This window comes from Phlebotomus argentipes, unplaced genomic scaffold (assembly GCF_947086385.1).
Source record: "Phlebotomus argentipes unplaced genomic scaffold, Phlebotomus argentipes genome assembly scaffold_4, whole genome shotgun sequence".
NCBI classification, from domain to species: Eukaryota; Metazoa; Arthropoda; class Insecta; order Diptera; family Psychodidae; genus Phlebotomus; species Phlebotomus argentipes.
The window spans coordinates 1,579,128-1,605,193 of record NW_026776174.1 but is presented as its reverse complement, the minus strand read 5'-3'; the positions used below and the strand labels follow the sequence as shown (position 1 = coordinate 1,605,193).

General features: G+C 42.7%; 8 protein-coding genes and 1 non-coding gene across 10 annotated transcripts in view; 3 read left to right on the top strand and 6 right to left on the bottom strand.

Moving 5' to 3' along the window:
* Positions 1-1,260, bottom strand: part of LOC132257520 (uncharacterized) — a 29,783-nt gene extending 28,523 nt beyond the window's left edge. For both annotated transcript variants that reach the window (XM_059754464.1, XM_059754463.1), the window contains exon 1: positions 1,024-1,260. The gene's annotated coding sequence lies outside the window, so the exon portion shown is untranslated. The remainder of the gene's footprint in view (positions 1-1,023) is intronic.
* Positions 1,261-1,703: 443 nt separating this feature from the next.
* Positions 1,704-2,460, bottom strand: LOC132257821 (uncharacterized). The gene is made up of 2 exons (XM_059754859.1): positions 2,170-2,460; positions 1,704-2,114 (listed from the first exon to the last, which is right to left on the bottom strand). Exons 1-2 carry the CDS (start codon positions 2,330-2,332, stop codon positions 1,804-1,806), a joined length of 474 nt encoding a protein of 157 aa, XP_059610842.1. The 5' UTR covers positions 2,333-2,460; the 3' UTR covers positions 1,704-1,803.
* A 932-nt stretch (positions 2,461-3,392) lies between these two features.
* LOC132258675 (tRNA-specific adenosine deaminase 1) lies at positions 3,393-4,948 on the bottom strand. The gene has a single exon (XM_059756079.1). It carries the CDS (start codon positions 4,830-4,832, stop codon positions 3,666-3,668), a length of 1,167 nt encoding a protein of 388 aa, XP_059612062.1. The 5' UTR covers positions 4,833-4,948; the 3' UTR covers positions 3,393-3,665.
* LOC132257829 (uncharacterized oxidoreductase YtbE-like) lies at positions 4,869-6,284 on the bottom strand. The gene is made up of 3 exons (XM_059754866.1): positions 6,221-6,284; positions 5,519-6,159; positions 4,869-5,045 (listed from the first exon to the last, which is right to left on the bottom strand). The coding sequence occupies exons 1-3, from the start codon at positions 6,282-6,284 to the stop codon at positions 4,869-4,871; spliced, it is 882 nt and encodes a 293-aa protein (XP_059610849.1).
* On the bottom strand, positions 6,048-8,215 carry LOC132258673 (origin recognition complex subunit 2). Its single transcript, XM_059756076.1, has 3 exons — positions 7,695-8,215; positions 6,221-7,627; positions 6,048-6,156 (listed from the first exon to the last, which is right to left on the bottom strand). The coding sequence occupies exons 1-2, from the start codon at positions 8,146-8,148 to the stop codon at positions 6,393-6,395; spliced, it is 1,689 nt and encodes a 562-aa protein (XP_059612059.1). The 5' UTR covers positions 8,149-8,215; the 3' UTR covers positions 6,048-6,156; positions 6,221-6,392.
* Positions 8,216-8,291: 76 nt separating this feature from the next.
* On the top strand, positions 8,292-9,790 carry LOC132258243 (46 kDa FK506-binding nuclear protein). The gene is made up of 3 exons (XM_059755458.1): positions 8,292-8,466; positions 8,594-9,366; positions 9,433-9,790. Exons 1-3 carry the CDS (start codon positions 8,457-8,459, stop codon positions 9,688-9,690), a joined length of 1,041 nt encoding a protein of 346 aa, XP_059611441.1. The 5' UTR covers positions 8,292-8,456; the 3' UTR covers positions 9,691-9,790.
* A 128-nt stretch (positions 9,791-9,918) lies between these two features.
* On the top strand, positions 9,919-9,992 carry Trnan-guu (transfer RNA asparagine (anticodon GUU)). The gene has a single exon. It is a non-coding gene; the product is annotated as a tRNA-Asn (tRNA).
* Positions 9,993-10,132: 140 nt separating this feature from the next.
* Positions 10,133-12,152, top strand: LOC132258674 (tRNA (guanine(10)-N2)-methyltransferase homolog). Its single transcript, XM_059756077.1, has 3 exons — positions 10,133-10,366; positions 10,433-10,498; positions 10,562-12,152. The coding sequence occupies exons 1-3, from the start codon at positions 10,301-10,303 to the stop codon at positions 11,849-11,851; spliced, it is 1,422 nt and encodes a 473-aa protein (XP_059612060.1). The 5' UTR covers positions 10,133-10,300; the 3' UTR covers positions 11,852-12,152.
* Positions 12,153-12,614: 462 nt separating this feature from the next.
* Positions 12,615-25,826, bottom strand: LOC132258672 (G protein-coupled receptor kinase 2). The gene is made up of 11 exons (XM_059756075.1): positions 25,522-25,826; positions 21,310-21,682; positions 21,073-21,168; positions 20,240-20,360; positions 19,501-19,920; positions 19,297-19,402; positions 17,461-17,650; positions 16,935-17,341; positions 16,444-16,647; positions 16,068-16,331; positions 12,615-14,908 (listed from the first exon to the last, which is right to left on the bottom strand). The coding sequence occupies exons 2-11, from the start codon at positions 21,359-21,361 to the stop codon at positions 14,840-14,842; spliced, it is 1,929 nt and encodes a 642-aa protein (XP_059612058.1). The 5' UTR covers positions 21,362-21,682; positions 25,522-25,826; the 3' UTR covers positions 12,615-14,839.
* Between the last annotated feature and the right edge of the window lie 240 nt (positions 25,827-26,066).

Sequence of the window (26,066 nt, the reverse complement as noted above, 5' to 3'; positions counted from 1 at the left end):
CCCTGATGGATGCGAGCGAGGGAGGAAAACCTCTTGGCCCGAGTGGAGTACCATCGAGGAGAGACACACGAGAAAAAATCCACAAAACTCTGTCGGTCGTATTCAAGTGAGGCCATTAGTGAAATCAATTAATTTGTGTGGAAAATGCTGACTTCATCCCTTTCACCGACTCTCTCTCTCTATCTCTCCTCGCTGCCCTCCGCTCCAGGCGAGTGGGTGGCCTCGGGAGCGCGACAATGGGGCCACAGAGAACACATCATACACTACAATAGTCGTAGATTAAGATCGTTTGTTGGTCAGCGCACAATTTGAGCAGTCGAGCAGCATCGAATCTTGGCGCAGGAAGTGCCAAGGAGGAGTTGCGGGGTGAAGCAAAAAAAAAAATGGGGATGCGGCAAAAGTGAGGAGGAAAAACAGCTTAGGAGACTCTGCGCTTTCTCTCCTCCCCCACCCAAAAAAAGAGGGAAAGAGTGTGACGGAGAAGAGGAGAGAGAAAAAAAATGTATGAAAATAAAATGGTACAAAATAGCTGAGATCATCAATAAACTCCAAAATGACGACACACACACACACTCATCGATTTTCTTCTCTGCCAGTGGAAAATGGACTGGAAATTTTTCCTCAACGAAATTTCATTCTCGTTTCGAGTCGAATTTCACCCAGCATTGCTTCAGTATAAATCCCTTAGCATCCAGGACAGCGAGAAAAAACCACCCCATTCCAGACACACCTTACTTCTCTCAACAATCCACTTTTCCACCTCTTGCACCCGCTTGGCAAACTTTCACACAATTCACCTCAAATCAATGTCTGGAGGAGCGCGCGTCGACTGGCTTAATCAGACACAAAATGCCGTGGTTTTTTCGGCAACCCACCCCGAAAGTCCATGCAATTAACAGTACAATTCAACTTCATTAGTGAGAGGCAGCAGAGCCAGAAAGATAGAGGGAGAATTTAATATGACGGCGCAACCCCTTCACCCACAACAGCCCCAGTGCTATTTACATTAAATTCACAACTCACAGAGAAAATGGAAAAAGTTGACGGGAAATTCGTAGATATTCTCTCGATTATACTCCGCGTCGTCTTCAAAAGTTGCCGCCCAAAAAAACACCAGCGATGATGGAAGGATTCCACTACATTCCACCCCGAATTATCAGTGATTTTTCCGCACACTGGCAACTTTTCCACCCCAGAACACACGCGCCGATGCCCTTGAGCACAATGCGAAACATCCACTCGCCACGGCACTTCTTTTACAACTGCGGAGTCCATCTGTGGGAAATTGCCAAGAGTCACCCGAAGTCACACATGCCATTCATGCGGGAGAATCATCACCCCGCCAGCATGGAATGCAGGGGTGGCGGTGGTGAATATCCTCAAGAGGGGCGGCTCTTCCAACAGCCCCACTCTCACAGACACACACTTCCCAGAATCACCCCTCACAGACGAATTGATAAAGGGAAAAATAGGGATAAGCACACACCTCGCATGTCCTTATAGGCACCTGAGATTTGCTAGTTTTCTTCCCTGATATGTTATTAAAAACTTTGTGATGTTTTCGTTTTTAAAATCTAATGCAAATACACAATTTATTTGCCGAGATACGAACAAATAATAAGAGATTTGTAGAATTTGATGGTTTCGGTTCGCGCTCTTTTTCTCAGCGATCGCTGCGCCTCATTGCGGCTAGAATCTTTAACTTGTTTTATGAACGCTTTTATTCTGAATTCAATTCTTACAAAAGGGAAATTCATGATATTTTGATATTAATTCAGTGAATGGAGTCTCGGAAGTTGTATCTTAGAAAAGGTCCTCTGTTTCCTTCCCGCTTGCGGAAGTGTCGGTCTGCTGAGCTTCCTCGCGATCGGAAGAAGCCACAGAAATCACCTCTGAAATTTCGTCAATAGCTTCCTGGGCTTGTTCCTCGCGCTCTTCCTCTTCATCGTCTGACTCAAGGACTATCTTCTCAAGTCTCTCGACCTCCTCTTTGAACTTCTTCTCGAAGTCCTTGACTTCAGCGAGCTTTGCCTCTATCTTGTCTGCAAATTCCTCAAAAGCGCGAACGTCCACCGGCGGCTTGTCATCGAAATCGTCGTAGTTTATCAAATTGACTGAAAAAAAGACACAAATATCAGAGCAGGAAAGCTGGGAATTGAGATGACTTACGCTGGCCCGCTAATTTGCAACTTTGCTTGTAAATTTTCTTCAGCTCTGAATTGCGCTTCTTCAACTTCTGCAATCTTTCCTGAGCCATTTTCTCGTACGCTCTGAGAATTCTCATTCGCTGCTCGTGCGAAGTTTCCGGCGACTGCTTTTGCGGCTTGATCATCTCTTCGCTTACTTACTTCCGTCAAGAATGGAGAATTCACGAAGAAATCGGTGAAATAATGGACAAACGGAAATAAAACCCAGGCACAAAATGACGATGAAAGTGAGGTTGGAAAGCACCGGAAGCAAAATGTGAGAAACGTGAGAAACCTTTCAATTACTGGCGTCGCTGCAAATCGAATCACGTCAGAAATTTCAGAGGACATTTTCCGGAATCGTCCGATGAGGATTCTTCTCAACATAAATTTTAGAGATTTGCGAACGAAGTTGAGATTAATTTGCCAAAAATTTGTCTTTTCAACATGATTTTTTATTTGGAAATTACTTAAAGGAAAATTTGAATTCTGTGTCTGTTAAACATATGTAACAATTCCTCCTACTTAGTTTCTGGATTTGGTCATTTTGGCTTCCTGAAGCGATAACAGTTCGTGGTTGTAATGTAAATTCCAGCTACTAACATAATAAAAGCACATTCGTGACTATTATCCTGGTATGACCTCAAAATGTCGATATTTCATCAATAATTTTAGTGAAAAATTGAGCACACAATAATCATATTCAGCTCAGGAGTTTCAGCATTCACATATTTCACCCCAAAATCCCCATTTTCCCAACATTTCCTCGAATTGCATTCACCACGCAAATATTGCTGTGAAGATACTTCCGCTGTGTCTACCTCCTAATTGGCGCGTCAATTAAAACGATGCTCTGGCTTCCATTTCGAGGATATTTCTTGTGAAACTTGATAAATCCCACACAATATGTGGCCAATTAACACTAAACTCATGACAATTAGAAAGACTGTCGCTTCTCAATAAGTCAAACGGAGAGAAAAGAGAATGAAATGCAGCAAAACTCGAGGTTAGACGTTGAACTCGAGACGCAATTTTGTAGTTCTCGCAATTCTGAAAGTTTCTGGATGAAGCCATATTAAAGGGTAGCTTTTAAAGAGTTGATGAAGTAACTTTACTGAGAACAATCCCACAAATATAACAACAGTGGACAGTAAACCGCAATTTTTGTTGCAAATATTCTTTAAAAATATATGAAATTAATTTCTCTTTTAACATTTTATTTCAATGGTATTTGTCACTAAATCCGAAGACACATGAATATGACAATTTTAGTGCATAACGAGATACTTAACATAACTTATAAATCCTTTCGTCAATGTGAATCAATCAAAATTTAATTACAGCTTTAACAATACTTACGAAAATAAATTTCTGCGGCATCAAATAGGCACTTTTTCTTGCTATTTCTTCATCAACACTAAATTCACAAGTTGAACTTCTTGCAAACTACCCGCTAAATGTCCGCCACCGTTTAAAATGCTAATTCGTCGTCGTAAACTTGAGGTATTTCTCACCCTTTGTGGGCCACACTTTGAAGTAGTGCTGCCTGAGCCACTGTGTCAGAGCTGTGTAATCCTTGTCCTTAGCTTCCTGATACGATAAATCCACCCGCGGAGTGTTGGCAGGCGTAAAGATGGTCGTGTAGCGGTCAAACAGGGCACCCTTGGCAATTAATAGCCTCGCGACGGGGGTTTTCAGCTTCTTCCGCGTGACACCTTGACGCCTTCCCGCCACAGCCACCTCGTGTGGCCGCTCCGGCACTCGACTCCACACCACACTGGCCGGACACGGCTGACACTGGTCGTGCGATGGGTGTCGGATGAAGGGAAAGGCAAAGTGTTCCGTCGCCACGAGGACATCCGGTCGGTGGATGTGAAACGTGGCCGAAGGGATGACGAGATGATTTGTGAAACGACCCCAGAGAGCACGCTCGGTGGCTTTTTTGTCAAGAATCGCGTCCCGCGGATAAATCACACTGCTGAGATAAATGGGTGAGGTCAGGACATTCATCAGGAGTCCACCCTGGAGGCCCATCACACACCACCTCGCCATTTTGTCACTGCACGAGGCCGACAGCGTGGCCACTCCGCGGCCCGGCTTCGTCCTCACACAGCCCACTGTCTGGTCCATGAGATCCCCAGTCGACTGCCCAATCAATTTCCCACCCGTGAAGTTATCCTCGGGCAGTCTGGCTCTCTTGGCAGCCGGCTCGTCCTCCACGTTCTCCTCCACCGTCGCTGGATTTCTGGGGAAAATACTAGCATCTCCACAGGGCGAGTGGGTTGTGAAAAAGTGAAATTTACACTCTGTCTGCAAACTGAATTTCCCACTTTCACCATCAATTGCGAAGATGCTGCGCTTCTTCTCCCTCGCCAGCACCATTTGCTCCATGAGATACCGCAAAAACGCCCTCCTCGTGACAATTTCTGCATGGCTATCATTGAGAACATCCCCAGATTCACTCATCTGGTCCGCACCGAGACACTTTGTTCCAGTTCCCATCGACACAACGTCCAGTTTACTGTCCATTTCCTGCACTATTGCACTCAAGACCGTCCACTCACGCTCACTCACCGGTTTCCCGCCCTTCGGGAGATTTCGCTCGAAGAACTCCACACACATTCTGGTCACATCATTCGCAATCATCGTGCCCAGAGAATTCAATGCCGCAGCACTTAAGGATTAGTTGATGTTTGCCGGATTCCACGCATACTTCTCGCGAACACTCATGCTGCTGAGGATTCTCATGTCATCCTCCGGAATGCTGAAGTCAAGAGCAATATTCTCCTCCACGTGATGCTGTGAGCGCGCCTTGGGAATCACTCCGATGTCCTTCTGAGTGGCCCAACGAAGGAGTATCTGGAAATAGAGAGAAGAATATAGTTTTCTTCTCATTTGCTCTTGTCTTTTCCATTAAGATTCTTTCTTAAACTTTACTCAAAGCAAAACATTTTCTCTACATTTCTTCCTGTTTCTGAACGGTTAACACAGATATCACAGCTAACAGAGAATATTGCGAAGTAGGAAATCTGTTTTCTCATGATCCATCACAATCATTCTGCCTTTCCTTCTCAGGGAAGTTCATCAAATTCATCACACTGAATAAACTTCATTTGCACTGAACAAACTTTAAGATCAGTTTGATGATGCGTTGGAATGAAGACTTCTCAAGTTAATGTGTATTTAACTAATTGATGTAGCACAATTATGCCAAGAATTTTGGGATAGAAATCACTCACAGAGACTCAATCTTCTCCAATAAGATCAATAAGAGTGAGAAAACTCATTTAGACTTATTCTAATTCGAATTATTATCCATCAGAGCAGCTCACCTGAGAGCCAGTTTGGCCAAGCTTCTGAGCCACTGACTGGACAACAGGATCCAGAGTAAGAGATCCTGTGCCGCCGCCCAAGGATGAGTACGCTTGCAGGAAGATGTTGTGCTGCTGGCAGAAGCTCAGCAGCTCCGCTGAGTGATGATGTGGATGCCACTCCACTTGGTTGACAGCCGGCGGAATCCCGTGAGACTTTTCCAACAGCTCACTCAGGTGTCTCTCCAGGTAGTTTGACACGCCAATGGAGCGCAGAAGTCCCTTCTTCTGCGCACTGACAAGCCCTTTCCACGCGATGTCGCGATACTTTGCGTTCTCAGGACTGTGCATAGACACACCCCGCGCTGCTGGCCAGTGAATCAGGTACAGATCAATGTAGTCCAGCTGGAGTTTACTCAGCGAAGCCTCAACTGTTGCCAGCACGTAATTCTCTTCCTCTCTGGCTTCCGGAATAAACTTGGAAGTGACGAAAATGTCTTTCCTCGTCAAATTGTACTTTGGCAAAAGCACTTTCAGGGATTCTCCGATTTGGGATTCATTCCTGTACACCGTAGCTGTGTCGATGAGGCGATATCCGGATGATAAGGCGTAATCCAGGGAGTTGTGAAGAATGCTTGCATCGGTGATTGTGTAAGTTCCTACTGAGAAAGTTTAATTTGTCTAATTTAACCATTTCCTCGGGATTTTCTGCTGAACACTTACATCCAATCAAGGGAATGTGATGCCCAGAATTCAGGAGAACAGTTTTCCTCGCACAGACACTCATTTCTCATGCAAAACCACGCTTTTATTTGGGATATAATTTAGGGCCAAAGAGCAACAATTTGTTGTGATCAGCTGACACGAATCTTCCCCAAAAAACTGACAGTCAAATTCAAATTTGATTCTCCTGCAGAAATTGCTGCAGAAGATTCACCTCAATGGGAATGCTCAGATACTCTCCACCATCGATGCCCTGCTTCATCTTCACGACTTCGTGGTCCAGGAGCTCCGTGAGTTGCGCCCGCAGCGCCAGATCTGAGCTCACGAGGAAAGCCTCACGACTGGCGCTGTAGAGATCCTTGAATTGCATCCCCGGATAGTTGGAGTTGCCGCGACTTCCGAGCTGCTTCCGCACGATCAGCATGAAGACACCCTTGGCATTGGTCGTGAGCGATTGGAAGACGCTCCTCAGCGACGACAGAGCCAACACGCCCGAGTTCTGGACCATCAGGGAGTTCTCGTAGGCCGTTTCCTCCGTGTAGGGCAGCATTGAGGTGACATCCCACCAGGTGAAGTTGAAGTTGCTGAGCTTGGAGTGATCCCACAGCAGGGCAGTGTTGATGTGATCAATGGAAGCGATGAGGTGCACGTTGGAGATTCTGGCCAGTTGACTCATGACACTCTGAGCTTTGCTATTTCTCAGCATCGCACCGTCGAGATTGTGAACTATGAGGAAGATGTGCGTCTCAATCTGCCTCTCGATCAGCTGAACCGCTTCGTGAGGACACGTGGGCACCGAATCCAGGTCCAGAATGTCGCAAATAATACTGCTCAGGATGTCTTTGATGGTGAGACTGGGAAAGAAGCCATTTACAACGACAACTTGCTGATCTTGCAGCATCTCTTGGTGGAATTCACTCATGATGTTTCTCTTGGAGCCCAATCCGTACAGCAAGATGTTGAATCCCTCACTCAAAGTGCACAGCCACTTCCTGAAGAAGCTCTTGTACTCATTCTGGAGCTCTTTTATGGCCGTCTCGTGCGCTTCTGGCAGCTCAACGATGTCCAGCAGCTTCATCATCTCCGCATGTGGCAATCGAGGAGTCTTCAAGCGATCGAGTGTGTGATCAGATGTCAGGGACTTTCCCTTGGCAGAGTGACTGGTGAAGTAGTTGTCACTCTTGAGGCAGTACTGAGCCTCAGTGTTGCTCCTAAGATTGCGTCTTCTCGTGGACACTGACGGAGTTATGGGATCTGTGAGAATTTCAACCTTTCGCGTATTCTTCCTCTTCGGCGTCTTCGGCTCATCTTCCGTAGAACTGGAAAGACTAGACTCTGTTTCAGATTCCCCACTGGATTCCTCACTCTCTTCGTACTCCGATGAACTTTCGACTATCTTGGAGAGTTCTGCAAATGAAAAAGCATCGGATTTTAGAGATTTCAGAAGAGATTCAGAAGCCTTGCTGTTCATTACTTCTCTTGATTTTCGCACGAATATGTTGCGGAGTTTTGCCCAGCTGTGTCTCCTTCTGCACTGCACTCCTCCTGCCAGTGCCTGGTGTCCTGGACGCTTGAGGAGTCGAGGATTTTGGTGTCCGGGGCGATGCCACAGCATTTGTCGCCATCAGAGACATGGCATTTCTCTTCTTGGGCGTTTTGAACGTGTAAATATCACCACCCTCGACGTCTTCAGCCTCGTCAAAGAGCTCACTGGCTTTCGCGACGTTCTCCTTGATTGGCGAGTCCAGGCACAACACGGATATGTCACAATCCTCGAGGATGGAATCCTTAGACTTCCCCGAGTTCCCAGAACGATCTGTGCTTGACGATATGTCCTCCGAGAAGTATCTTCTGTTGGGAGTTCGATGTCTCAACGACCGCCGAATGGGCACGTCATCTGAACTGCTACTATTCCTATCGCTGCACATGTTCAATCAGGAAGTAGACGAGGAAGAGTATCGAATAACACACACCCGGAACTGCTGCACTCGATTGAGGTTATGATTGTGGCGGGAATTTTGACTGTCACGCCAGTTGTGGATGTCAAACTCCGCATTCGGCCATCATTCGACTTTTGGGTCATTTTCCCATTGCACGCCGAGCGGATAAGTTGCAGACGCGTTTTATTCCTCTTAGTTTTCCTGTGAAAAAAGTCCTTTTTAGCTAGAAATTCGGGCGAGAAGAGTCACGAAAGTGTCCACTGTTCCTCTTAGATTGTCCTGCAACACACGGAAAGATGGTTTTCGGTGAGTATGGGGAGAAAAGCGGCAGTCATGGGTGGCGCACCACGTGGGGCCTCCGGTCTTCCGGCAGAACCTTGAAAGTTTGCTTCTCGAGGGGTTTCCCAGTAATGTTGCAATGCTCTTTTAACAGGACTGGTGCTCACGCCCAACAAGAAGTATTCGCAGACGGTGGAGAAGGATTATCAATTGACCAACGCCGCCCTGGATCTGAAGTCATGTGGCGCAGAGGCGACGCAGCTGATGGTCACCGTGGACAAGAACACGTTCCTCCTCTGCACACTATCCAAGGACAAGCCACAGCATCCGCTGGACTTGCAGCTGTCGCAGGGTGACAAGATCGCCTTCTGCAGCATCGGCAGCGGCACCATTCATCTGGTGGGCTACCTTCATCCGGACGATCCTATGGGGGACTTTGGCGACGCGGGAGATTCGGACGTGTCTGAGGAGGAGGACGAAGAGACAGAAGTGCCGAATCTGGTGCCGATTGAGGGCAAGAAGGAGAAGAAAACCAAGGCCGCCAAGGCTGAAGCCCAGAAAGACAGTGACGATGACGAGGATGAGAGCGATGACGATGATTTTGAGATGGATGACGATGACATTGAGGGCGAGGACAGTGGCGAGGAGGAGCAGGAGGAGGACAGCGATGAGGATGACGAGGAGGAGAGCGAAGAAGAGTTGGAGCAGCCACAGAAGAAAATGAAGACGGACAAGCAGCAGCAGCAAAATGGTCTTGAGAATGGCGTCGCCCAGAAGAAGGACAAGAAGCAGCAGAAGCCCGAGACGAAGGGTGCCAAGGAGCCCCAGCAGAAGGCCGGCAAGAAGACAGTGCTGCAGGGAGGCGTGATGGTGGAGGAGCTCAAAGTGGGCGATGGTCCTGAGGCGAAGCAGAATAAGAAAGTTGTGGTAAGTCCTGAAAGTCATGCGCCAGAAGTCTTCGAGACTCTCTAACGTTGATCTATCTCTTCGCAGGTTTACTACGAGGGCCGCCTCAAGTCCAACAATAAAGTGTTCGATTCGTGCAAGGCCGGAAATGGCTTCAAGTTCACTATCGGACGGGGAGAGGTGATTCGCGGCTGGGAAATTGGTGTGGCGGGCATGAAGATGGGCGGTAAGAGGAGGATTACCTGCCCTCCGAAGATGGCGTATGGCTCCAAGGGATCTCCACCTGTTATTCCGCCCAACTCAACGTTGGTCTTCGAGGTGGAGCTGCGACAAATTAAAAATTAGAAGTTTTATATATATTTTTTCATTCGCTTAAAAAACCGTTTCACATTATAAGAATTACAGCCAATAATTTTGAAGTAAAGATGGACAACTAAAAGAGAAACAGCGTGTGTTTATCTTTTCTGGGCTTAACAGGCTTGTTTACATTCATCGTCGTGGTTTTAAATTGCTTGAAATGCCTAAAATTTGATGCGGTGATAAGACATGAACGGCAAGATCAGCAAAAACTACGCCTCCGTGGCGCAATTGGCTAGCGCGTTCGGCTGTTAACCGAAAGGTTGGTGGTTCGAGCCCACCCGGGGGCGACTTTTTTCTTTTAAAAAGAACCTAAAGAACAATAAAATCGAGTAAAAGAAGCAGATTTTAAAAACTTATTAATTACATCAATAATTGTTTCTTTTCTTATTAAATTTGACAAAAAAAAATTCATAATAATCCTCTACAACTTATTAACAATATTATTTTCTTTAGTAGATAATGCGCAATAATAAATCTTGTCACTAATTTTGTCTTCTGAGAAACCTCTTCAATTCCTCATTTGTTGTGTTTACAAGTAAACTCGTGGTTTTGTTTGCTCCGCAAAGAGCGTATAATCCTGAAAGTACGTGGAAAAATGAGTAAGAATCTGAAGAAATATATTCTCTGGTTTGCCCAGGAGCACGTGAACTTCCGTTATCCGGTAAAAACAGCCCGTTTTGAGATCATCACGAATTGAGGTTAAGTAACCAGAGTTGTTCTCTTTCAGGAAATCCAGTCAATCTTCAAGCTGTTCAACATTTGTCCGAATTTGAAGAAGCCAGAATGTCCAGAAGTAGCTAGAGAACTTCCTTATCCAAGTCTTTTGGCATGACTTTGTGTTCTTTCTCCTCTGCAGCATCCTTTCTGGGTCGTCGACCTTCCGGACGAAGAGTCAGCGCGGAAGATTGCATCGCGCTCCGTGTCTCTGCGGTGTATTCTGGAGCTGTGGGCTCACGCGACGAGCGTTCCCGTGATGCACAAGAACGTGCAGAGTCTTATTGAGCAGAATCCTCAGTGGAAGGAGACGATATTCCACAAGAACTCCTCCTTCAAGATTACCGTTGAGACGTACAACAAACACATCAGTCAGGCTGAGAAGTTGCAGAAGATCGAGACATTTCAGTACATTCCCACGTCTGGAGAGGTGAATCTGAAGAATCCCGATGTCCAGTTCATGTACTTCGAGTTCTACGGTCTGGATCCCACGAATGTGCCTGCAGAGCCTGACAATGCCTTCTTTGGGCGCTGGATTGCGGACGGAAGACGCAGTGATCTGAAGGAGTTGTCCCTGAAGCGACGCAAATTCATCGGCAACACCTCCATGGATCCTCAGCTGTCCACCCTGATGGCCAATCAGGCCCTGACTCGCGAAGGAGACCTCATTCTCGATCCCTTCGTGGGAACTGGTTCTCTCCTGGTCAATGCGGCAAAATTCGGGGCTTTTGTCCTCGGCACAGACATCGACTTCCTGATGCTGCACGCCAGAACGCGTCCGTCACGGATAAGGCAGAAGGAGCGTGAGAAGGACGAGTCGGTGAGGGCGAATCTGATGCAATACGGCTGCCAGGACAAGTATTTAGATGTCTGCGTGGCGGATTTCTCACTGCCCATCTGGAACAGTCACTTGAGGCTCGATGCCATCATCACGGATCCTCCCTACGGCATCCGGGAGGCCACAGCCAAGGTGGCGCCCAAGGAAGCGTCGGAGAAGAGGACTCCTTCGCCGCCACCGCCGGGCGTTTTTCACTGTCCATCGCGCTCGCGATACGATTTGAAGGACATCTTCAGGGACCTTCTGACTTTCGGGGCGCGCCACCTGAAGCTGGGCGGACGTCTTGTGTGCTGGCTGCCTGTGATCCGCGATGAGTACACTGACAGCGTCCTTCCCAGTCATCCCTGCATGGCGCTGCTGGCCAATTCCGAGCAGATCCTGAGCAAGTTCAGCGCCAGGCGCTTGCTGACCTTCGAGAAGATCACAGAAGGATGCGACGCGGCAGATGGCGAGAGTTCCGGGGCGCAAGTGGACTTTCGGCACAAGTACTTCAGCCACGGCGAGGAGACGCGCGAGGAGCGCCGGCTGCAGAGGGCGCAATTGAGACAAATTGGCCGCGAAGAGGCGGCAAAGAGACGCAAAGAGGCGCAATAGTTAAATAAAAAGCTCACTTTTTTCAATTTTCTTATCCTCTTTTTTTTTATTAGTCAATATTTTTCATTTCATAATAATGTACGTATTAATATTCTTTTCTTCATTTTTTTTCTCTCAAAAATTTCTAATCATCTTTCAGCAAATTATTTTTAGTCTCTTCGAAACTTACAAATATTTATATTCATCATCTGGCATTCGATTTGAATTCCGATAGATTCTCATCGATCATAAAATGGTTTTTTTTTTCAATAGTTTTTAAAGTGTTCATAAATTTTTTTTTTACTTCCTCTGACTTTTTTTTCAAACACACTGAGAAGACAAATATTTTTTCAAAAGGGTTTCCATTTTTTTTAAATAGTTGTTTTTTAATATTCTTAAGATTCTAGTCGCTTTTTTTCATTTCCCCTCGTAATTTAGTTGTTTTTTTTCCATGAATTCCGAGAAGGAAATAAATTTCCCCGTGGCGACAGATTTTCTCCACTTTTCACTCCCTCAAATATTTCTTTTTAATCACTAATAATTCATTTTTTTCTTCTTTATGAGATAAATACTAAATATGTATACAAGTAAAATCTTTTTTCAACATCTCTATTTTATATCAATTTTTTTTTAAAGTTGTTTCTTTTCATCAAAATCTCTTTTCATGGGTTTTTTCCGCATCTTTTTCTTCCCTTCTTCTTCTTTCACTAAATTTGACACAAATATTCTCACATGATATTTTCTTTTTAATCTTTGTTTCTGCTGTTTTTTTTATTTATTCTTGTGTGTGTGTGTTTCTTTTCGATAAAGTAATATTTTTTATTAATCGTTATTTTCCAATTATACAATCGTTATCAAAATGTTGTTTCATTCGTCCTACTAAAATAAACTCACTCTTCATGTCTTTTGCCCCTTAAATATTTGTAAATTTCACGCTATATTTCCACCTTATTTTTGTGTTGGCCTGACAGTCAAAAGGATTAATAATATTTGTGCAAAAAAGATAAGAAAAATGAATGAAGATCGAGAGGAGATTTCTAAAATATTTTCTCTTGCTGGTTTTTTTTTCCTCTATTTTCCTCTACAGTAAAAAATAGTTGTCCAAAAAGTTTCACTCTTGATTCTCTTCATGATTTTTTTTTAGCAGATTCTCTAATGTTGAATGGATTTTTTCTTTCTTTAAAATCTAAATAGATTTTCTGAGATTCCTTTCGAGATGGTTTTTTCTTCATTTTTCTTTTTTAATGTATATTTCATATTGCGATTTTTTTATGCATATTTATAACATAATTTTTCTCTTTTTTAGTTTTAGTATTCATTTTCTTCTTCATCTTCTTCTTTAAGTGTATCATGGAATGTAAATATATTTGTTATCAATGTAGTTTTTTTTTTAAAGTGATTTACAATGCGATTTCTATTCCTTATGCATGATCCTTAAATAACGTTCTTCCTCACTAATTATACCGTCGTCTATTGTTAAGTATGTCCATTTGCTTAGAAGCTATCAGTGGCCATTTCATGAAACTTAAGGACGCTTTTTTTTCATCTTAAGTAATGCAGTGTTTGTTTTGTGTTAGTTATGTAAGTTTCACCACCGTTCTGCCCTCACAAATTACTCTATATGTCAGTGTGTTTTCTTTATATACTGCGAAGGGGGAAAAGAATATCAAAGAATCCAATAAGAGACAAAGTGTAATTATCACGAGACGCTGAAGTCAAAGCAACTGCATTATTTTACTTTAAGTAATCAACCGTCCCAAAAGTACAGATTATTGGCAAAAAGTTGCTTGTTTTGTGTGTGATTCTATTGCATTTTATCTACAGTTTTCATTGTTTGTAAAGCCATTTTTGTGCAAACACCCAAAATCAGCCACTCAGCATTTTTCTTTTTATACTGTTAGTGTGTATGTAGCGCAAGAGAAGCCGTAATTTAAGATGAAATTAATTATTCGAACTTGCTATATTTATATATTTACAGAATGAAATATCTGTTGTGCCTTTTCACGTGAGATTATTGACAAAATTCTTCCTACAGAGGATCATTATTATTATTTCCTTTTTAATAATCCACTCACTTTCGTTTCGCATTTCACTCTCTCTCTTTGACAAAACTTGGTGACTTTTTCCTCAGTAAAGTCTTCGAGCACTCTCTTGTTGAGACTCACTCTCTCACTCTCTCTCTCTCTACAAATAATTTCACTAAATATATCTAACAACAGGTGTGAAATGACTTTACTATCTAAAAAAAAAAAGATCTAATTTCCGAAAAAGTGTCTCATCGAATTTGTCCTCTTGAAATCTCACACAATGCATTGAAATGCGATTCTCTTTATGGACTAAATTTGACTCTTCGAGTCACAAACTCACACTCAGAAGACAATTCCGATAAAATTCACCATTTCTCCTCCCACACACATCTTAGTCAGCCACTTAAAAACAAACACCCTAAGACATAAAACCTATAAAAGAATCTTACTGACAATGAACAGTCATAGTGAATGATGAATGAGAGATGCGATGTTTGACGAATGAAGGAGACGTGCACTGAACCACAGCAGATTTTCCACAATTCCATCTTGCTCTCATCTCTTTCCTCATTTTCCTTTCCTCTCTTTTTTCATTTTCATTTTAAATACTAGTCTCATAGTAGTAGTAACAGTAAATTAATTCCTTTTGTACTGGAAACACTTTAGAATTGAACAATATTGCAGTGTCCGCGGTGACGTGGGTCAGGGACGATGACTGGGATGAGGAAGAGCGCTGCCAGGAGTTGCTGTGAGTCGGTGTGACACAAATGGATGTCCGGACAAAGGAACTCACACACGCTCCCTTGTCCACCATCTTCTTCTGCACCGTCAGCCAATGGAGCATCCGTGGGTGGCGGGCGAATGAGCCAGTTCTTCCCTCAGTCACGCCACCACCATCTTCATCTCTCTTCACAACACCAGATGAACTCTCTCGTGATCTCTCACAATTCCTCCATCTAAGCGCCACACGACGATTGTGCTATCAGCTCTGACTAGGCAAGAGAAGGTGTTCCGGTATAGGAATCGGCTGAGTCCTCGGTGGCTGCTTCTTCTGCAAAGATAAGGACACAAACACAGTGTTTTTGTCACTTTCCATCAAAGCGCGCGTCACTTCATTAATAGCATATATACTTTGCTGTTTGAGAAACTTTCTGACCAATCAACGGAGAATTTTACTCCATCGTGAAATCTCACACAAGAAAGCTAGAAGAATTATGCAACATTTGCTCTCTTAGTGTTTAATTTTTAAAACCATCATACGAAATAACACGCAAAATACTTCTATTATGATTAATTCAACCATTCATAATCCAGTGAGAGCAAGTTTCATCCAAAACCTCACACTTCTTTCCAGAATACTGAGGCGTTTTATCAGCTTTTTGCAATATTAGAGAAAATCCTACCGCTAACGTCACAATATATTGTATATACATCAATGAAGAGTGGACCTTGAGTAAATGTGTTGTTTAGTGCTAAATATTTGACGCTATCAACGTTAGAAATCAACAAATTGTGAAATTTCCTGCAAAAGATTTATTACATTTTCTTTAAATTTCATGAAATGCATTTGAGTTACATCGTTTGTAAAACACAGACACACACTCGATAGAGTTTGAAATGTGCTATTGAATCATTCAGAAAGTCCTCTTGTCGACTCAATAAAAGCCTCTCTCGAGAGACCACCACGAGTGGCACAAGACATCTCTCTCTCTTGGTCAAGTGAGCATGAAATCGCTCGGAAACATGGCTTCATGAATAAAAGATGCATCTCTTATTTCACATATGCGCGGTGAGTTTGATTTCAAAACTTATCATACTAATTAGTTTTGCTAAATTTATGAATTATCACTGCATTTGTGTGATTACACTGAAGAGAGAGAGAGACACTTTTCTGCAACATTTGTGGCACATTTTGCCCTTCCAATTATTGCACAATGCACAGCCAACCAGCCAACAACAGTGGCACTTCTTGCATGCGCGCGGAATTTTTACCATGGAAGGTCGTACAATACAGAGTGATTTAATCTGAATCTCAAATAAAACGTGAATTTTGCAATGAAACACGAGCAAATAAATCAATTAGAGCGTCAGATGTCGAGTTAACTTCGCTTGGAAGTTAAGTGAGTTAAGTTGGCACAGAAAAAAAAGTCAGCCACATCAGGATAGAGAAGTGGACAATTTATTTAATTTTAGGAATGATTGAAACTCACCTTTCTCCTAAACGGAAAACAACTGGACTTCTCCACTGTGGGCGGTGCATTTAGGAGCAAATCTGGCGTTGGATTCTCATTTGGTGCAAAGACATTCAACTCCCTAAAGCACTCCGTCTCGATCATTTCATTCTGCCATGAAATCGACACAGAGCCAGTGTTGAATTTTGTGTAGAAATTCTCATCTGATGCATCAATATTCACACCCTTTACCGTTGAGAATTGCTCAATGTCAAGCACATCTTTGGCATAAACAGCATGTGGCTATACGAGGCGAGATGAGAGGAGAGAAAGCGTGAGACATACAATATATATATACATACAAGTTGCACATTGGCAGAGAGGACAGATAAGTAATAAACATGATTTCTCTTACATCAGGCACAAAAGGCGGATCGACCATTCCCGCCTCCAGACGCTTCCAGTTGATTATGTTGAAGAAGGGATGCAATTTCACTTCACGCGCACCATATCGACCATTGCGGCAGCCGAGACGTGCCTTCACAGATTTCATAAGTAATTGTTGGCATAAGGATTTCGCATCATCACTAAATTTATGCGAGTATTTTTCAGCGTCCTCCTATATTGGGCATCATAAACAACAATCATGTGAGATGTGAGGGTGGAATTTTCGGGTAGATATACACCCACAAATTTGATTAAAATCAGAGTTGACGCCACATAGTTGATGGTATTAATAGATCAAGGATAATACAATTGTTCTGTATCGAAATATGGACAAATTGAGCTGTAAAAGTCATGAAACTCTTGCCGTAAAGTACACAGGAATGTTTATCAGTGAATTCCTCAATATCTCCATCATCAATCTATGCTGCAATCAACTCTGGCAATGTAGTTTATACTCACTTTAACTCTCCTATCGACCTCTTCGCGCTTCACTTTCTCCTTTCGCGCCCTAAACGGAGCCTGCCCCTCGATCATCTCATACAGCAAGCACCCAAAGCTGAACCAATCCGGCGAGAAAGCGTACTTGTCGTTGTCTATCACCTCGGGCGCCATGTAGCCCACCGTTCCCACGCGCCCCCTCACCATCTCCCCCTCGGGAATCTCCACGGCCAGACCCAAGTCTGAGATCCTCACATGCCCATGATCATCCAGCAGGATGTTCTCCGGCTTGCAGTCGCGATACACGATGCCCTGCTGATGGAGATGCTCCAGGCCACACACCACCTCGGCACCGTAGAAGCGCGCCCGCGTCAGCTCGAATCCCGGCTCGCCGCCCATATTGTAGATATGGAACTTCAAATCACCACCTAAAGCACAGCACACCAACCGAAAGAGAAAGAGGGACGACAAGAGGAAAATATAGCGCATTAACATCAAATTGAGAAGCAATTACCCTTGAAATTGTCTTCAAAATCATCCAACCCACCGTTCATAATGGTGAGCACGAGACACAGGGCATCCTTCGTCTCATAAGCATACGCCAGATTGACGACAAAGCGCGAATTGATTTTCTGCAAAATTTGCTTCTCAATCAACACCATACTTTCACCTTTGCGCTTCTTTATTCGCTTCTTCTCCAGCTTCTTGCATGCGTACATCTTCCCAGTTGCACGTACCTTGGCAGATTGAGAGAGAGAGGGAGAGAAAGGAGAGAAGCAGAGATGTAGAGAGGTAAAAAACAACATAGTGCAAGTTAATAAGAGGAATTTATCACTTTTACACCGATGCCAAGTATCACATTATCACATCAAATATTGCATAAAAATGCAAATGTCCGCATTAATTTGCAACTATGTATTGTAATTTGCATTCATTGACGCTGTCGTGCTAATACCTCATGATTAAAATTGTTTCATACAATTAGAGTAGAGCATTATTTAATGAGCATTATGCTTGGGAAAAAGCTTCCATCGTGAGAAACTCTTTTTTTTTATTTGTTTGTCGTCAATTCAACCACAGATAAGACTATCACGAGGAATGTTCCAAACAGAGGAAATATTCTCGAAAAAAAAATAAAAACAAAAATCTCTTAACACGAAAGAATGTGAATTTCCTCACGCTAAAATAACTCTGTATGATTTAAACATTCTCTCTCTTCCGCTCACTACTCAACATTTTTCCCTCAACGAAAAATCTGGTGAACTTTTCTTTTCATATCACAAGTGTTTTCTGTGTGTATCTTCTCCCCGCCTATCGGGCGACCCTAATTGGATTCGTTAAACCCCATCGATTCAACCTCAGACAGCAATAAATATCCTCGTCACAGATTATAAACATTGCTTACGCGAATTTCCTTATCACAAGTGCAAAAAAAAATATATCGAACAGACGTCTGAGATATCAGAAATTGCATAAACAGAGCGTTGGTGCAATTAAAATTTAAGGTTGCCGTTAAAATTTATTGATTTGAGCATTCGAAGTTGCCGGCAAAAGTTGCACCTTTTCATGTAACAACAATAAAACACACTCTACAACTTGGTCAAGTGCTGTGAGATAACTTTAACCAAAAAAAAACCTCATTAAAACACAAAGTATGTGTGCAAAATTTCAGAATGTCAAAAATTCTATTTGGAATGTCTTGTCAGAATGAATAATATAAAAATCATTTCACAATCAATTTTTTTAAGAGAATATCTCTGTTTTCATCAAGAGTGCGCCAGAGTAAATTGAAAGCAATTTCTCCTATCTCATCGTAAGAAAAGGAGTCCCACGAGAGTGAATATAAACGAAGAAGAGTCTCTGCAGAGCATCACTCCAAATGAGTGATGGAAAATTGGAACATTCCAATCCAACGTCTTGAGAATCAATCAAATTACAACATTGGCCTTTAAAGTGTGTGCACGACACCAAAAAGTTGGTGGCGTTTGAAAATTTCATGGAAAATTGATTGTAACGTGAAAAATCAATTGTTAAATTGACGGGTCGTTTCTCATTTTGCTGCTCTCTCTCTCTTTGGCATCATTCCACCCTACAATATAAGGAGATTCTGGAGTGAATCTCCGCAAAAGGGCAACAGAAGAAGAAAAACACCGAGAACATGTTTCAGGTATAAAGTGAAAACACCTCAAAAATGAGGAAGGTCAGTTTACTATTCCACCGAGAATTTGAGCTATCTGCAAAAGTATGATAAGTATCTGTGTATCATGAACTCGATGGGGAGTGTAAAGTGCCAATTTTACCGAAGCATTCCTCGGGAATTTGTCATATCTGCCCAACCTATATGGAAAAAATCATTGGCTAGAATGCGTGTGGGAAAACTCACTTGACATGCACACACTTCGCCAAATCCACCTTTTCCCAGCACACGGTACATCCGGAAGGTTTTATATGTGACTGGCTGTGCTTCGAGCCACTTCCACTGGAGAAATCTGTTCAGGAAGACAGAAAGAGATGGAGAGAGAGAGAAAGATAATAGAGCACTTGTGAGATATTATCACACATGGCAAAGTCACAAATTCATCACTACCTGTGGAAGTACATGGAGTTCTCAAACTCCCTGAACGGTTCACCGGCTAGGAAGGCCTTCACGGCCGTTACGCATGGCTCAAACAGCTCCTTGCTGGCGCTATTGATCTTCTCTCGCACGGACGAAATAAGATCCACATTGAGGACATCCAGCACCAACTCCCCCTTGTCCCCCACCACCTTTGGCGTGTCATCATCATCGATTTCTGGCGACTGTTCCACCGCTATTTGCACCTGTTCCTCCTCCTCGGGCACACTCTTGCACTCGCCGATCTCCGGCGCACCGTCCGCCGCTCCTGTGGCCGGCGGCACTGTCGGCTGTGTGCCCTCATTGTCCTCCTCATCCACGCAAATCCCGAGAAAGCGCTTCCCGATCTCCTTCGCTATTTCCGTCCGGTGCTCATCGTACTCCACTTCATATCTTCATACAACCACCGAAAAGTGTGTGTTTGTGTTTGAAAAACCCGTGAGAAAAATAGAAAACGACACAAATTTTAAAAATAGTTCCTTTTCTCCATTCCCCGAAAAGCAAAAGAAAAAGAAAAAAAAATACTCATACAGCACACTCAACACACATCATCTTCTTCTTCTTCGTATCTCTCCCAAACCGACATATAACTTCTCCTCTTGAATATCATTTTCACACACAAGAAGATGTAAATAAACCACATTGCTTCTTGCCTTTCCCAGACACGCCAAAAAGAAGGCGAAAAGCAGAAAGGATTATGATTGATCATCACCTGACTACAGAGTCCAAGAATGCGATGTATCTGAAGTAGAGGGGCCGCTTGTGCTCGCAGAATGATCGAAAGAGAATTCGGCCAATCGGCTGCTGATCTATGACGTAATTGTAATTCACATCTACGCCAATTAGACATTGTGTTGAAAAGAAAGGGAATTAAGAACAACAACATAAAAAAAAATATACACATACAGCATGGAATAGAGATAAAGAGATTCACTCAGAGATGCTCCGCAAAACACAGCTCAATGCGTGAATTATTTTCAAATGATACGTGCCAGGGAATTCAATCAATTGCTCAATTATAAGATCGGAAAAGCGTCAGAGCGAAGGTTCACGTTTCTAGCGGTAATATACGCTATCTATACTTCCACGATTGAGCAATCAAGTCACTGTGCAGGAAACACTTCATCCACCAACACTTCTAACTATCACTTTGCTATAAGGAGCTTTAAATCACTTTAATAAATTGATTGTTAAGCGATAATTCTGTGCATAATCTCAAAAACAAAATCAATTATGTGAAATATAATTATATCAATGTTCATAAACAACTGCGAAAACTTAGTTAAAGCAATAAGATGATTCTATGAATTCCCATTTCCAAGACACTCAGAATTGTTATCCAAAACAATAGCGAAGGAAATCTATGATCACAGTTCTGGTAGAAGTAGTGTTAAAATATCACTGCATTGAATATTAACACTGACTAAAGCCATTAGCAATAACTATTGAGCGTCTTCTAACAATGTATACAAAACAATCGATGAATGGAGCAGTAACAATCTCATCTCCATGAAAATCTTTAACATAAACGATAAGACATCTTACCAATTCTCGCCTTGTGTTGAATACACTGTGATATGTGTGGGAATTGGAGGATCTTTCGCCATTTTTTACTCTTCCCCTTGTTGCTGTCTGAGCCACCTGAAAGGGAAAATCGATCCAAAATAGAGAGAAATTAGATTGAAGCGAGAGTGTGTGGCAGAGAAAAAGAGGGAGGATGAGGAGCAAAGAACACCAGCTGATGGTGATTTTATGAGATGAAAATACTGAATTATTCATTACCTTCTCTGGCTTTCAAATAGACCGTATTGGCCACAATGTTCTCTAATTCCATCAGTTCCAGGTTGGCGGCCTTTTATTGTTACCCCTTGCACACTCAAATTGAAGTCTCTCTCTCTGTTCTCCCTCGTCGTGTCAGTCGCACACGCTTCAGTCTTTCTCGCCAAACTCAATTGAAGAATCACTCCGTTTGTCAACAATTCAACTTCCGGATGATTCCAGATACTTTGACGTTGTCTCTCTCGTCTATACAATTCTTTTGCTATTTCTGCGCCTCCCCCTTGAACTCCCTCGCGCGCGCCTCACTGTCGTCGTCGTCGTCTTCACAGCAGAATCACCAACACACACGGACGGCTTTCCTATTGTGCCTTCGCTTCTATAAATTGGAAGATACAACGACGGGGAGGGGGAGAGAGAAAAAAAATATATAGAAATGTATAAAAGTATCTGTGATTAGTGCTTGGGAGTGAGGTTAATTGACGTCGGCTTCCCGTTAATGATTGTTTGTGTTTGGCCGCATGAATTCTCGAGGAGGAAATGAAAATTTGCATTGTGAAGAGACGGAGAGAGACAGAGACAAGTAACTTGTAGCCATAATACACTCCACAAGGTCTTCCACCGTACTTCACATCCAACCAACCAGTAGGTCAAAAGTCCCACTAAATGTTTATACAAGGAAATTTGGTATTCTTATGGCACAGAGGGAGGACAGAAGCTCTCTCTCTCTCTCATTGCTTCGCTCATTTGCGAAACTCAACTATCTGGAGAAATTAGCACGCAGTTTTGTTGCTGCTCGACAAGAAGTCAATTGCAACTCTCTGTGTGTATAAGAACTTTCAATTTGCTATGAGAAGTTGCAAAATTATACAGACAGGAAAAATTGGATGCATTTTGCAAGAGAGAAGAAGGAATGGGAAATGATTTTCTCACTTCACCAACACTATATATGTCCACATATATATATATTGCCACCCATAAAACCCCATACAATTAAGCTTAATTCTTTTGCAACATTGAAAAAATATCCGAGAAGAAATCTGCGATTTCTCTTCACCAAAAGCCAAGCAATTCTGTCAAAATGCACACAACATGAATTCATACCAACAAAGTATAGAGAGAAAAACATGAAAATTAATCCAATTAAAGTTTCTGAACTTAACAATTTCACAATATACTCGAATTTTATATTACACTTCGTTTTGCGCAACACACACTTTTGCCCATCATTTTCCCTCTCAAAAACACTCCGCATATTTATACGAAAATATCCATACCATAACAGTCTCTCTTTCTCTCACAACATTGGATATTTTACCATAACAAAGACCGCGATACTGTTTGTGACAATGTCCAATGAAGATATCTATCATTTAATCCTCTTATATTTCAGAAGGCTAAGAAATCCTCCAAAGTGGAAGATAAGAGCGAATATATTTTGCATCAAATCACAAGGATGATAAACCTCAAAGAGATTTGCTTTACAACAAGACGAAAGGCGATTTATGGCATATTTTCATAAGAGAGAAGAGAGAGAGAGAAAAAAATCATCACAAAATAAGGGATGAAGAAAAAACACACACCCTCTGCATATAACATTAAACTCGATAAAGAATATGTAACAAGCAAACATTTTAGGCAGAGCAAAACTCCAATTATCCCATATTAGAGCACATAATCTCAACTCAAGTCTGTGTCCATTTTGGAGGATGTGAGACTCTCACAAGAAGACATTCCTTGAAATGAGTGCGGCTCTCACTCCTTATCAGATGCCACTTTATTGTGAGGGAAAATCGTGGTTTAGCTAAATGATCATGTTCCACACAGGCCTTTACTTTAAACGGAAAAATAAGTGAATGGGAAACACAATGGAAATGGCAAACAATGGTTAGGAGCTTGACAATGTAAAAGATCCGAGCTTTTTTTGTAGGCTGCATTGCTTCGCAGTTGAAAAATACCCCAAAATTATTCCCCAAAGCTTTGCAGAGTCTGGAAAATTTTCCTGGACTTTTTTTTTCCCCCATCTACACATAATATCCTGTCATTATGTGTTGCACACATATTTTAATAGCCTTTCCCGACCATCGCTTGATGTTATTAAATGCATAATTGAGTGGGAGCCAATGAATTAATTGAATGACAAAGTCTCTGTCTCTCTATAGCAGTCGCAATTTCCTCTATTAACCATCCTGGAAATGTGCACGTGTTTTTGCTGGACTAAAAATATATTACGCCAGAATATTTTCAATTAATTTCCCTAATAGATACACACTTTGTACAATTTTCAGCGAAGCGACAATGTTAATTAGTAGAGTTAGAATGTATTACAAATTTAGAATCCATCAGCGGCTGTATTATGAGCTGAAATTATGACTTCTCAATCGATTTATGATGGATTAAATAAACATAAACAACGATGCATGTCTGTTTATTGTTGAATTTGCTTTTAACATCGATTTGTTGATAGATGGGCGGATTGAATTATTGATTTAGGCTCATGTAATTGGTTGATTATTGGAGGAGGATTTTTGGAGAAAGACTTGTGTTCTCTTGTCTGGCTGAAAAGAAAAACTCCCCAACAAAGGTCAATTAGACTTTTAGCAGAAAATAATTTTGAACTGGAATTTTTCGCTTTCGATTTTTCCACCTCGCGGTCTTGATGAGAACAATTTTGTGTGAATTTTCAATGCCTACGCACTTTCCAAAAAATCCAAGAAGCCTGCCAACATAGCGATAAAGAGTGTAAAAGGCTCTACGAAGACGTAAATAGTAAGAGAAGATGAATAATAGTTTTTCATACCGACTGTCTGCCGAGATTTAAATTTCCGGGGGAAAATCTCACAAACATCTCTCACTCTCATTCTTCTGACTCTCAAAGACGTGGGAAAAACCATTGCAGTACGTCAGAGAAACACTCACAATCACAGAGGAATCACGAGAACTCCACCACGAGGGTGTCATAAACTGATAATTTATGGCACATTTTTCTGCTCAATGAGACGCCCTTTGCACATTTTTTTTTTTTCGCTTTCGCCTCCAAAGCGTCCAGCAGAGCGCTGAGAGGGCAATTAATTGGGTGACACGTGAAATGTGGGGTGCAGGCGCTCCTCATGCAGAGTGGGCGATGTGGCGGCGACTCCGCGTGAAAGAGTGTCACTCTTCTGGACAACACGGGTGTGGTTTTCGCCGGGGAGTTCAATTTTTAAACACACGCCAAAAGAACACAGACAGACGCGTGGAGAAGCCAACAGCGCAAGGGAGCCAAGAAGAAAGCTTAATGTTGCACCCTTATAAGAAATATACTAATATCGTATAAGACACAGTGAAGCTCTGAAAGTTTCCGTCTCACTGGGATTCGACGGTGAATCAATTTGCCACACTCTTGGATTTTTGGAGTTTATCAACTTCAATTTTAAACAAATTCATAGCCACTTAATCTGAAACATTTCATTTCCGCAGTCTGCAAGATATCAATTATTCCAATGAAAAATTTGGAACAGTGCTAAATTTAGAGTTTAACCCTGTCATGAAATATTCAATCACTCAATTAGTATAAAAATTAAAAGGTTGAAAGAATTTTATCATCGATCTTTGTTTGCTTTAAATTTCCCTTTCACAGTCTGGGTTTCTGTTATCAAAAGCTTGTCAAGAGCTTCACAAAGCCACATTTCTCAAACAGAACCTATCAAAGGTGGAAGCCCTTAATGAGAAAATGCTCCTTTGTCCATCAAACTGTGAAAAGCTCTCCTCTCCACCGAAGGACACCCGAAACTTCCGGATGGATGACAATAGCTGTGCGACCACGAAAGGAGTCGCCCGGAGTAGAATGGCTTTTGTTGAAAGTTGAATATGATGAAAAATAAAATATTATTTGTTGAAGTTGCTTTGATACTCTCGTGTGTGATTATTTAATCAAGCACACCACTACTCCAGGCAGGCGGATAATGGGTGAGAGATGCTCTCTCGCTGTTTGCGTATAAATTTAATTTATTTGACGAAGATGAGGCAGCGCAGAAAAATTGTGCGATTCTTATCCATGGGCCTCTCGGGATGAGCCGCTCGCCAAGTCTCATCGTCTCGCCACGCTCAAAGGCAACCCGCGCGCGCCTTCGCGGGCCCCCTCGAGACGGCGGGCCCCACTTGTCCCGCCGCCCGAGGCTTCGCGCTGAGCATCATTTTCGCGGCCACTTTCCACCAACTTTCCCCGCACGCACTCACCGCTTTTGGTGTGAAATTGCTCGGCTGCCTCGTGGAAAAGCTGCGTGAAGCCAATTTTCACATCTGCCGCAGCGCCAAAGGGGACTTTTTTGCACTTTTCTCACTGCTTTGCCCGCGACACGGCCCGCAACTCGCCTGCTCCATATTTCCACACACGCCCAACTTGTGAATCACACACCGCACGCACTCAGAACATTACAGCATGCACGCTCACGCAGTGTTTCACGCACCACTTTTCACGCAGCACAAGACTCAATTGCTGGCTGGAAAATTGGTAAAATGGCAATTTGCAGAGCGGAGGAAAAAAGTGGGTGACCAGAGGTTTGACACCACTGAAAGTGTCAAAAAATACGCCTTCCATTTATTCCACACTTCCAAGCCGCCGCGGGCGAATATTTCGCCGCATTCCACACACATTTACTACGCGACGCTTTAGACGAGTGTCTTCTGGGGAATTTGTAAGATTTTAGAGCCTCACAGCGGAAAGGGAGCAATTTGCTCTCAAATCCTCTCCATTCTATCCAATAAATATGTATTTTGAAGAG